Source organism: Protomyctophum parallelum (assembly GCF_964188405.1).
Source record: "Protomyctophum parallelum genome assembly, chromosome: 3".
NCBI lineage: Eukaryota > Metazoa > Chordata > Actinopteri > Myctophiformes > Myctophidae > Protomyctophum > Protomyctophum parallelum.
Genome location: NC_139698.1, coordinates 18105663 through 18118874, shown reverse-complemented (window position 1 = coordinate 18118874; position 13212 = coordinate 18105663). Strand labels below are relative to the sequence as shown.

The 13212-nt window shown below is 45.7% G+C and overlaps 1 protein-coding gene across 1 annotated transcript in view; it reads right to left on the bottom strand.

Moving 5' to 3' along the window:
- The window catches only part of iqgap3 (IQ motif containing GTPase activating protein 3), a 60959-nt gene that overhangs the window by 30481 nt on the left and 17266 nt on the right, over positions 1–13212 (bottom strand). Inside the window, exons 15-23 of the mRNA XM_083760650.1 lie at positions 12640–12803; positions 12134–12224; positions 5650–5817; positions 4536–4678; positions 3753–3923; positions 2808–2891; positions 1355–1426; positions 960–1029; positions 373–581 (exon numbers count right to left, since the gene is read on the bottom strand). Of these exons, the coding sequence (XP_083616776.1) occupies positions 373–581; positions 960–1029; positions 1355–1426; positions 2808–2891; positions 3753–3923; positions 4536–4678; positions 5650–5817; positions 12134–12224; positions 12640–12803 (1172 nt within the window). The remainder of the gene's footprint in view (positions 1–372; positions 582–959; positions 1030–1354; positions 1427–2807; positions 2892–3752; positions 3924–4535; positions 4679–5649; positions 5818–12133; positions 12225–12639; positions 12804–13212) is intronic.

Here is a 13212-nt window from a genome sequence, read left to right as displayed (position 1 = left end):
GTCCTATCTTCAGGTCCAGTATTAATACCTGTAGTGTAACTCTGTTCCTGACCAGTAGTCCTATCTTCAGGTCCAGTATTAATACCTGTAGTGTAACTCTGTTCCTGACCAGTAGTCCTATCTTCAGGTCCAGTATTAATACCTGTAGTGTGACTCTGTTCCTGACCAGTAGTCCTATCTTCAGGTCCAGTATTATAATACCTGTAGTGTGACTCTGTTCCTGACCAGTAGTCCTATCTTCAGGTCCAGTATTAATACCTGTAGTGTGACTCTGTTCCTGACCAGTAGTCCTATCTTCAGGTCCAGTATTAATACCTGTAGTGTAACTCTGTTCCTGACCAGTAGTCCTATCTTCAGGTCCAGTATTAATACCTGTAGTGTGACTCTGTTCCTGACCAGTAGTCCTATCTTCAGGTCCAGCTCGCTCAGGTCAAACTCCAGCTGTCTGTTGGTTCTCAGACTGAGCGCCATGTCCTTCCTCAGCATCAGAAGCTCCGCCTCCTGCCTGATGTCACCGTCCCCCTGGTCCAATAGGTGACAGAACTTCCTGACCACGCCCAGGGGGGGCACGTCCGAGTGGACTGGAGAGGAACGGAATGCGATTAGTTTATACAGAACGGAAATAAGAGCGGCCATCGACCAAAGACAAAAAAAAGAGAAGAAAATAAACACCTTTCGTGTGACGCATATATCTGCTATTTTTGAGGGACGAAAGCCCCTCAAAAACCAGAACTTCTAAAAGTTCTGGTTAAAAATAGCAAAAATCTGTCAAAAATACTGCTGTCTTAAATGGTAATGTCCTCACAAGTATAGTAATACAAACGTGTGTGTGTGTGTGTGTGTGCGTGCGTGCGTGCGTGTGTGTGTGTGTGTGTGTGTGTGCTTGTGTATGTGTGCGTGTGTGTGTGCGTGTAGGTGTGTGTGTGTGTGTGCGTGTGTATGTGTGTCCAGTCACTCACCCAGCAGGCGGTAATCCTCTCTGACTCGGTTTGCTCTGAAGAAAGCCTGGATCTTTATGATGGCGCCCACCTGTGGCCAAACAGGAATACAACATCTTACGGACTGGTGTGTGTGTGTGTGTGTGTTCTATCACATCATGTTTCTCAGTCCCAGCAGGACACACACAACAGACTTACATGGTGCGTGCGTGCGTGTCTCAGTAAACAACAGTGGTCCAAGCAGGACACACACATTCACACAACAGACTTACATTGTGTGTGTGTGCGCGTGTCTCAGTAAACAGTGGTCCCAGACAGTACACACACAACAGACTTACATTGTGTGTGTGTGCGTGTGTGTGTGCGCGTGTCTCAGTAAACAGTGGTCCCAGACAGTACACACACAACAGACTTACATTGCGCTTGAAGAAGCGGAGGCGAGACAGGTACTTGCTGCGAGTCATCCACATCTTCACAAACGACTGGATCTGTGTGTGAGAGACTGACAGTCAATGTGTGTGTGTGTGTGTGTGTGAGAGAGAGAGACAAAGTGTGTGTGAGAGACAGTGTGTGTGTGTGTGTGTGTGTGTGTGTGTGTGTGTGATACAGACAAAGAGACATGCAGACAAGCTGTTTGCATGTGTGTGACAGGCAGACAGTGTGTGTCTGTGTGTGTGAGTGAATGAGTGAGTGAGTGAGACAGTGTGTGAGAGACAGACACACAGGCTGTGAGCATGTGTGTGACAGTCAGTGTGTGTGTGTGTGTGTGTGTAGGTCAGTGGTTCTCAAAGTGGGGTCCAGGGGTCCTTGGGGGGGGGGGGGGTTCCAGTGGAAGTAGTTAATATACTGTAGCACCACAACCATTTTAACTTAAAGGTATATTCAGTGATTTCACTTAATTCAAATATCACTTATTTTTTTGTTTTGTTGTGATAATCCTCCCTACTATAGAGTGTGCTGGCCATATAAGGAGTTTCTCCCTGTCCCCAGTTAACCCCTGGGGGTCAAAAAACCTTAGGTTTCGTTTTTGACTCTCTATCCTGATTGGACGAAAGGCTGGGTCCCACAGCCAAAAACGAAACCTAAGGTTTTTTGAGTGAAATCACTGAATATACCTTTAATCCAATTATAAGTTGGCTATTCAAAAAGTAGCAGGTCCCCCTGCTGGACAACATTTGCATTCTGCCAGAAGGGCAGAGACGTCCGGACCATTTTATTTTTTTATATGTTTTCTTTGTGGCTTTCGCCTTTATTTTATATTTTTTTATGGAGAAAAAAAACACAGGAAATGGGGAGAGAGACGGGGGGGGGGGGGGGAGACATGCAGTAAAGGCCGTCGGGATCGGGAGTCGAACCCGCGGCACACGGCCAGACTGGATTACCAGCCAAGGTGCCTGGACCGCTGAGCCATGGCCCAGGCCACTCCGGACCATTTCTGACCGGAGACATATATATGCGGCTGTATGGGGCCGCTAGAGGCGGGATCAACGCGCGACTTATGACCTCTATTTAAGCGCTGCCACAGCGCAAATGTAAACACAACCTAACAAGACTAACAACTCAAAATGATCATGGAGACGTCAGATTTTTGTCCCGCTGCTTCCGTGTTCATCGTTTCTGCTTGAGAGATCCCAGATGCAGGCAGGAGGAGGAGGGAACTGGTGAACTCAATACTGCCGCAATCTGGCAGAGTCAGGTTAGGAGGGGGGACCCTGGCAGGCACAAAACCTTTTTCAGGTGGTGGGGGTGAGTCCAAGGCTAAATACATCAATGTGTGGGGTACTGTCCGTGGCGTGAGAAAGTTTGAGAACTAGTACTAAGTTGTGGCGTTATGCTGTAGTAGTGTGCATTGTGTGGTGGCACGGTTACCTTGACAACCGCCCTCCAGTTGGAGTAGAGATGCTGCAGTCTCTTCCTGTATGCTTTCTGCTGCACATGTCTCCTCCAGTGAGACTGTGTGCACAAGCACACGCACGCGCACGCGCACACACACACACACACACACACACACACACACACACACACACACACACACACACACACACACACACACACACACACACACACACACACACACACACACACACACACACACACACACACACACACACACACACACAATTGTGATTAACAATTTAAAAAGGTAGGGTAAGTGACTTTCTTCTGTGTTAAATAAAAGCTCTATATTGCGATAGTACTTGTTGCTATAGACTAGTGTTTGTTCAGTATAGCAGGAGTCTCCATGTCTCTCCAGCTTTTTATAAAAACGGAAATCGTCAGTCCAATCAGGATAGAGAATTCAGTCAGGCAACAAATTAAACAAGTGGAATTGTAAGAGATGACACGAAGAAACGAGCAGACAAATTTGGAACTGGGACACTATCAAAAACGATGCTGATGAATGGCTACTTTCTCCGGATTGGCTGAAATGTTGTCCTTTCTGTTTATTAAAGAGCTGGAGAGAGACGTGTTACTGCTACTGAACAAACACTCTATAGCATTGATTACTGTCAGAATATAGTTATTTAACCTTTTAACAAAAAACTTTGTTTTTAAAACCAAAAAAATATCACTTACTCTACCTTTATTAATTGTGTAGGCTTTTAGGCCTTGTAAACAAAAGTTGCACAGGGCAGATATTTCAGTCCTATCCCAGATTTTCCAAAACATTTGATTAATTCCAAACCTTTTCAAAGCCCGGAATTACTATACATCCAGGAATGTCATGAGGAACACCTGCATCGCGGCCTCTTGCACGGGGCGAATCATTCTTCTAATAAAACAAGTAATAATAAACAAAGCACATGAAGTAACCTGTATGGTGACGACGGCGGCGAGCTGCGAGTTGAGGTAGTGCAGGCGCGCTCCCAGCCTCCGCCTCAGCAGGTAGCCTCTGGCTCTGGCCTGCAGGCGGACCACCAGCCACCCGTTGGCCCTCCACTGGGCCTCTCTGGTGTGGGAGGCAGTCACGCTGCCCACGACCGCCTGGAGGAACAACACGGAACGCATGAATAACATAACACTGGACCTCTCTGGTCACACTGCCCACGACCGCCTGGAGAAACAAATAAGTAATAAGGGGCGCTAGCCCCTCCTATATACAGCTTTTGTCCACACGTTTCATATTTGACAATGAAAGGAGAAATGAGGTCATATGTGGCTTAAATATGACGTAAATTTGTGGCAACACAAATATTAAATGCCATTGACAATGAAGGGAAAATGCAGACGAGCAAATCGGCTGACCAATCACATAGATTCAGTTGTCCCCTGAGATGATGTATAATGATAAGAGCCCTCACTTCACATGGGTGCGATTTGATTTTGTCCGTAGATTTTTGGGGCGCGTGAATAAGACAAACATTAAAAGTCCATAGACTTGTCTGCCACATGACGTCATTTCTGAGCGCACAGTACCACTGAAGGCAATGCCAACATTGTATTAGTACAATGTAGTGCCAGCACTGATTAAGGAATCAGGATGAATCAGTATTGCATGTATACAACTATTATGCATCATTCCATCAATTGTCATGACAATTGCTGGGCAATTGGACAATTGCTGGGCAAGGAAAATGCAGTTCATTTATTATTAACCTGGATTTCACTGTGACTCAGGAACAGGCTGTTCTGCAGGAACCCTGCGGGTTTGTCCCAGAATCCCTCCAGCTTCGACATGTGGAAATAATAGGTCCCCCCCTCCTCCGTCACGGTCCGAGCCCATGGACTCCTGTTGTCACCTGTGGAAAACACAACACAACACAGAATGTTATCATATCACCTGTGGAAAACACAACACAACACAGAATGTTATCATATCACCTGTGGAAAACACAACACAACACAGAATGTTATCATATCACCTGTGGAAAACACAACACAACACAGAATGTTATCATATCACCTGTGGACAACACAACACAACACAGAATGTTATCATATCACCTGTGGACAACACAACACAGAATGTTGTCATATCACCTGTGGACAACACAACACAACACAGAATGTTATCATATCACCTGTGGACAACACAACACAGAATGTTATCATATCACCTGTGGACAACACAACACAACACAACACAGAATGTTATCATCACCTGTGGACAACACAACAACACAGAATGTTATCATATCACCTGTGGACAACACAACACAACACAGAATGTTATCATATCACCTGTGGACAACACAACACTTCTTTGACTCAAGTTGTTTTCATATTATTGCATTTCAAACGGTGTTGTTTTTGTCGACTAAAACGAAGACAAAAAATGTTTGTCGACTACCTTTTTTTACTGACAAAAATTAAATGAAAACTAAGCTATGATGACTAAAACTAAGACTAAATGTATTGACAATTTCGTCAACAGATAAAAACTAGATTTTTTATGAAAATGTTAGGAAGGGACTAGTGGACAAGAGATCCAGTAGAAGTCATTTTACACGTGCTGGAAATAGCCGATCTACAAGCTCACAACGCGTCAGTCATTACGACGACATCAAGGTCCGCCAAAATACATTTTAGTCGACTAAATCACGTGTAGATTTATGATATTTAGTCGACCAAAACTAGACCAACACCAAAACATTCCGGGTGACTAAAATGTGACTGAAACTAAATGAAAACTATTGAAGATGACTAAAACTAAAAATCAAAATGCGCTGCCAAAAACAAACACTGATTTCAAAGCCTCAAAGTCTCAAACCTCCTTGCGCCTTATCTCTGAGCAGGCCAGTCAGCGCAGTCTGGTACCCGACGGCGCAGTCCGATGCCAGCCGCGGCAGCGCCACCTCTGGCAGCTTCAGGACTCGCAGTGTCTGTGCCGCCTTCCCTTCCTTCACGGCCTGGTTTACCGCCGCTACGGCCAGAGACACTGGAAACACATTATGTTAAATAACGGAGACAGTATTAGTGGTGGAAAAAAAGTACTTACATTTTTTGAGGGGCTCGCCCCCTCCTATGTCCAGCTTTTGGTGTGTGAAACAAGGTTATAATAGTTAACTAAAACTAACCAAAAAACGAAAACTAGAATTAAAAAAACAATTTAGTTAACTGAAACTAATAAAAACTAAAAATAAATAAAAAAACGATAACTAAACTGAAACTGTATTGTATGTCCTTAAAACTACCGTAATTTCCGGACTATAAGCCGCACCTTTTTACCCATGATTTGAACCCTGCGGCTTATACAACGGTGCGGCTTATCTATGGATTTTTACAGCTAACGCAGAGCCATCTAAGGCTCTGAGCTAACGAAACGGCCACTAGGGGGCCACCTGCGGCTTATAGTCCGGTGCGGCTTGTATACGTACATATTTGGGATTTTCCCTAAATTTGGCTGGTGCGGCTTATATTCAGGTGCGCCTTATAGTCCGGAAATTACGGTAACTGAAATTATAGATAAAATACCCTTAGTTTTAGTTTTTATCAATATGTATATGCCTTTCGGATATTTATAATATAATCATTCATTAGATTCATTTCCTCATTTCTCCAACAAGTTTCACGGCAGTTTTCAGCACCGTACGGCAGCATGTAACCACGCTAATCCTAACCCACAAATAAACCAAAGTATGAAAAAAACTAAAACTAAACTATAACTAAACTAAAAATAAGCATTTTTACCAAAATAAAAACCAAATAACTAGCAAACCCGCTCTAAAAACGAACTAAAACTAACTGAAAAAAAAATATTCAATACAGTCTGGAGCAGTCTGGACTCCCACCCGACATCAGGTGGGAACTGGAAGCCATGACTCATGGAGAACACACAAGAATAACATAATAAGAATAATATGCCCAGTTAATCTACTTCGGGAATTAATGTAGAAACAAAAGGGAAGCCTTAACCTAAAAAACACGGTGAAGCAGCTTTCTGCTTCTACAGGCCGAAAGTCTCGAATAAACTACCATTACAGGCACGCTCTGTAGACATCTTTAAAGCACCGCTCAAGACCTACCTCTTCACACTCACTTTTAGTTGAGTATTTAACTGTTCTTATGTACTCACTGTTCAGCCTTTTTTTGCCTATTTTAATGCTTGTTTTAATGCGTGTTTCTGCTTGTCTTTATGCTATTTTAGCATAAAAAAAGTGAAAGGTGCTAGAAAAGGTGCTAGATAAATAAAGTACAATATTATAATTCATGGAAAGGACTTTGAGGAAAGGAGATGCTTGTAAATAACTCCGAGTTGGAGAAGGAAATTATTGCAAAGGTGGAAACCTCTGTGTGTGTTTTTCCATACATCTACTCTTTACATGTTCTTCCTAGTTTAGCCGTTATGCTAAATCTCTGCATGGGGTGCCTGTCTGTGTTGTTGACCCCTGCTAGTTGGGTCTGGTAGCTCAGTTGTAGTGTTAGTCGGTTTGTAGAGCCATTTCTGTTATTATACGGGAAATAATAGCCGCACCGTACAAGTGTTTTCTTTTAGACACTAATTAGTGCCACCCACTTTTTGTTTGATAGTTAGGATGGAGCATGAAGGTTTTTGTTGCACATCTTTTTTATTTAGACATTGTTGCTTATTATTTATTCAGTTAGTGGGTATTTGACCTTATTTTCTTTGCCATTGCACCACCAGTTCTTATGTTAATAACAATGGACGTAAGACTTTAACTACATTGTACTAGCAGTACATATATAATGCATTGTATAATCAGGGCTGCACATAAGTGGTGCGCAGGTGCGCATGCGCGGTAAAAATTAAAAATGCGCTGTCAATCAAGCGCCGGGAAGCGCTTCTGCGTACCAACAGCTGGGGCCGCCCAGAATGATTATTATGGCCAGAATACTAGAAAATGTTGTGGCGAGAGCATTTCCCACCGACTGCCACTCAAAGTGGCTACTGGCCCAATCACAGCGCGTCCTTACTCAAAAGGGGGAGGATCCATGCTGCTTTCTGCTAGGAGCCTGGGAGGAGGCGGAGGGCGGTTGACAGGAAAACCTTACACAAATAGTTTCGTCTTCTCTTCTCCGTTTCAGATAGCAAACTACTGTAGTCCCCGGTGTAAAAGGTCATGCTTTGGATGCTTTGCACTCTTCCCATTTGCCGCTGTGCTTGTGTTTGTTTTCCGGCTGTTGGAGCAGCATGGTTGCTCGTGTGCGATGCCGTCTCAAAACCCGAATCCGAGGCAGAAACCATATTAGCGTCTCTCACAGCCTAGGCACCGGCCACCGACTTTTTACGGGTACTAAGGTTTTAGTTCCGACATAGTGGAGTGGGAAGAGTTTAAAGCATTGCGGACTGGCACTGCTGCTGCCCAACATGAACACCGTGTCTCGACATACTGTGCCTTATTATCGTAAAGTCGGGTAGTGTACACTGTTTATTTTTGCACCGAGGAGCCATGTGTTTCTGACTGTCTGACTACGTACGTCGCCTCATCTAAAAACAAAAGGGAACTAGAAAAAGTGCCCTTCCGGGCACAGGTCTCCACCAGGTTATCCACAGATCCGTGCAGTTAGAGGTAAAAACACTTTTCGGCCAGTTATAGCGCCACCTTGAGGCTGAGTTGAAATTGTTCATGTGGCATTTCGTCCTCGGCCTAGTGGGAATGTGGGTGCACAATTTCAGGGAAATCACGCGATGTGTTCATGATTTGCAGCATTTTGTTTGAAACTGAGCACTCCTGTGAACTTTGGAAGCCAATCTTAACCAATCAGGATGGAGTCTGATAAATCTGAAAGACCCGTTTGGTTGAATGGCTCTAGAGAGACTGTGTACCAATTTGCGTGATGTTTGGACAAAATCTGTAGGTGTACTGTGCAAAAACTTGTTTTGCACAAAGCGGCCTCCTGGTGGCGCTATAACAGGCCGTTCTGGAAAGTTTGGGGCAGAGGTTCATGGTTGGCATCCAGGGAGTGTGTGTGCAAAATATGGCATCGACCGGGTTAACGGTGGCCGAGATTAGCTGTTCACGGACACACGGACACACGGACGGACACACGGACGGACGGACACGCGGACGGACGGAGTGCAAAACATACTCTCCCCACATGCCTTCGGCCTGGTGGAGACAACTAGGGAAGCCTGATGTATGCTTCGCCGTACGATGTGTCGCATGTTAAAAAAATAGCTGATCTGCAAGCTCACAACGTGTCGCAACACGTTGTGAGCTAGTAGATTGGTTATTTAAATACAAAATAATAAAAAATCTAAATATTGCTTTGATGCTCATATCATATTATCCTTAGGAAGTATTAAGTTGTTAACTTGTTTTTATTATAATATGCATTCCATAGGGCTGGACCACACATGGACCTAGATTTTAGCAAATTTATATATTTTTAATAATGGGATGAATCTACAACAAGAGCCATTCTAGGGCTAAATCTAGAGTTGCAATACCCTCCATTGACTCCCCACTCATCCAATAAATATTGTTTTGCTATAAGTTATTCATCCCTCTTTTATCCATCTGGCGAGACGGGTCGCCGCATTTTAGGAGCACCAAGCAACTCCTCCAGGTGCTCTTCTGAGTACTAGACCAAAAAAGTTGTGTGCAGCCCTGTGTATAATGAACTAATGACAGCGGTAAAATCGCATGAAAGTTCAGATGGATTATGGGTAAAGTATCCGGACTAAGCTGGAGTCCCAGGGTTCTCAGGGTGTTCAGAACACGCAACGATAATCTGGGATCAGATCCAGTTTGCCAAGAGAGAAAAGAAGGACCTCCATTTGGTTTGGTTGGACCTGGAGAACGCATATGGGTCTGTCCCACATCAGCTGATTAGTTTTGCCCTTGACTTTTTCCATGTGCCGGTATGGGTCAAGAACATCATTGAGAGCTACTATGCAGATGTGAAGATTTGCCATTCGCTGCAGAACTATACGACTGACTGGCAGCAACTGGGAAGGGGAATAGCTATGGGGTGCGCAATCTCACCCATCCTCTTCACAGCCTCTTTTGAGGTCATCCTGATTGGAGCGAGGACAATGGTCAGAGGAGTGCGCAATAGTGCAGGCCTACGTCTGCCACCACTTCGCTGCTTCATGGATGATGTCACAAGCCTACTGCAAACAGCTGCATGTACAGCACGGCTCCTCAAGTGGTTTGAAGAGTTGCTGTCCTGGGCCAGGATGAGGATAAAATCCAGTAAGTCTCGCAGCCTCTCAATCCGCAAGGGTAGGCAAATGGACTCAATCTCTTATCAAGTGGCAGGAGAGAGAATTCCCGTGCTTGCAGAACAACCACTCAGAAGCTTGGGCAGAGAATACACAGCTGATCTCACAGACAAGCACATGGCAGCTGCAGTCACAGACCAACTGAAAGAGGGTTTGAAAAGGATCGACCAGAGCTACCTTCCTGGCAAGTTCAAAGTCTGGTGCTATCAACACACACTCTACCAGCGTGTGATGTGGCCACTAAAGATGTGCGAGATAACAACAACAACAGTCACAAAGCTGGATGCCAAGGCCAACAACTACATCCGAAAGTGGCTTGGACTCCCAAGATGCCTCTCTGATGCTGCACTGTTTGGAACAAATGCACTACAGCTACCACTGAAGAACATCACAACGGGTTACAGGCTGGAGAAGTCCAGGCTAGTGCTGGAACTCAGACAGTCTAGTGACCACCTGGTCAGAAATGCTGGTGCTAAGATCCGGACAGGCAGAGCATGGAAGGCAGAGGAGTGTGTGGACGATGCAATCTCCAGATTGAAACACCAAGAGCTTGTCGGAAGAACACAGCAGGGAAGGCGTGGCCTTGGCTGGGGAGAGTCACAGAAGCTGTGGTCAAAAGCAACCTTGAAAGAAAGGAAAAATCTGGTGGTCACAGAGGTGACAAGGATGGAGGAAGACAGGTTCTTTGCCAAGTCCATTGGCCAATGTCAGCAAGGCCAGTGGACAAAGTGGGAGGGATTCCTACCACGGTCAGTAAAATGGTGTGACCTGTGGAGGATGCCTCAGGCAAGACTAAGTTTTCTGATCAGAGCCACGTATGACACCCTTCCTACTCCAACAAACCTGGCACGGTGGTACGGCTCTGAGGACAACTGTGGCCTCTGTGAAACAGGCAAGGGAAGCCTCCGCCACATCCTGTGTGGCTGCCAGACGGCCTTGGCCCAGGGTCGTTACAGGTGGCGTCATGACCAGGTATTAAGGAAGCTGGCAGAACACACAGAGAACATGAGAGTCCTGGCCAATGAGAAGTCAACATCCCAACAGAGGCAACTGGTTCAGTTCGTAACAGAGGGACAACCCAAGAGAAACTGCCCTAAAGCAGGCAGAACAGCGGTCCTGACTCCAGGCAAAGACTGGTCAATGAGAGCAGACCTTGACAAACAGCTACGCTTCCCCTTTGACATCACCATCACCACACTGAGACCCGACATCGTCCTGTGGTCATCAACCGAGAAGCGAGTCCTGTTAGTCGAGTTGACAGTCCCTTGGGAGCAGAACATTCAGGAAGCGTACGAGAGGAAAAAGGCCCGGTATGCAGATCTAGTGGCAGAATGCCAAGAGAAAGGCTGGAGAGCAACAACCTATCCAGTGGAAGTCGGATGCCGCGGCTATGCCGGCCTCTCAACAAACCGCTTCTTGAGGGATATCGGCTTCACGGCAGCAAAGGCCAAGAAGGTCCTAAAGGATCTCTCGGAGGAAGCGGAAAAGGGAAGTTTCTGGCTCTGGCTGAGAAGAAAAGACAGGAGTTGGGGGAAACGAGATGCCACACAGTGAAAAACCTGATTATCGTAATCCAGCTGCAGGGAGCGGCGGGGAGACGTCCCTGACCGCTGCCCCACCATCCTGAGATGTTCTGGTGTTTAATGGGGCGAAACATCAGTGAAGGATGGCTCCCAGCTGATGACCCTGCAGCTGGTACTTAGGCACTGGCTGAAGTGGGCCTGACAGAAGCGGCCCGTGAGGTTCCAACAGCAACCTACGCTTCCAAACCATCAGGTATGCGGTCAGGTGAAAGCCTGGCTCAGGGAGGAGGACGCCCCTGCCATGCAGAGTCTAGGGTCACTACCTGTGAGCAAGGGGCAAGGCCAGGATGGCTCTCATCTGAAACCCTACAGCTGGCGCTTAGGCACCGTCGGAGGTGCGTCAGGCAGAAATGCCCTGCAGGTACCAACAACTGCCTGTCATGTAAATTTTGTGTTTGGGGAGTGAGTGCGTGGCACGGCAAAAAAAAAGAACTGAATACAATTATATTTTATTTTAGAACCAATATAAACTGCTGACTCACTCTTCAGAGCCTTCTGAGTCTCCTGATTGGCTCTGGTCACTCCTTCCTGGATTTCGTCCAACCACAGCTCAGCGCCAGGGTCACCGCTCTCCTGTGATTGGACAGTCAGCACACACACACACACACACACAACGCAATATAGCATCAATAATCACTGAAGGTCAAACTGTTGAAGAGTTTGCACATTGTTCAAATTAACACGGATGTGTATATTACAGGAAACTCCCGTTAAACTTTCCAACAAGCTCTGGTAAACTCCCGAATTGTACCATCACAGCTGTATATTAACTGTATATGCCCGCTAAACTTGAGGTTTATGGGCAAATATAGTGCCCATAATTGCCCGTTAACTCCTCTTTTCACGCAGTGTAAAGCTGCTCAAGACCTATTTCTTCACTCTTTGCTGCCTGTTCTTTTATTGAATGAAAAAAAACAAACATACATTGAAACATGGACAAACGAGATTCCTGACCTGCAAGCGACGATATAGTCGCAATTGTACGTACGTGGGCTTTCTGCTTCCTGGCGCGGATAAGGACCTCGTGGTACCGCCGTGCGTTGTTTGGCAGCACCTCCTCCAGGCCAGCAGAGGGCATTAGCAGAGCGGAGAGCGTCTTCTGAGGGTCTGCTCTGCTCAGAGCCTGGTTTATAGACCCTATAGCCAGCACCTCTACACAGGGGACAGGAAGGAGCATGGTTCTGGTGTGTGTAGTTTGTGTGGTTGATAGATACGTACAGTCGTGTAGTTTTGGTAGTTTGTGTGGTTCATATGTACAGTCGTGTAGTTTTGGTAGTTTGTGTGGTTGATAGATACATACAGTCGTGTAGTTGTGGTAGTGTGTGTGGTTCATACGTACGGTCGTGTAGTTTTGGTAGTTTGTGTGGTTCATACGTACGGTCGTGTAGTTTTGTGTGGTTGATAGATACGTACAGTCGTGTAGTTTTGGTAGTTTGTGTGGTTCATACGTACGGTCGTGTAGTTTTGGTAGTTTGTGTGGTTCATATGTACGGTCGTGTAGTTTTGGTAGTTTGTGTGGATGATAGATACGTACGGTTGTGTAGTTTTGGTAGTTTGTGTG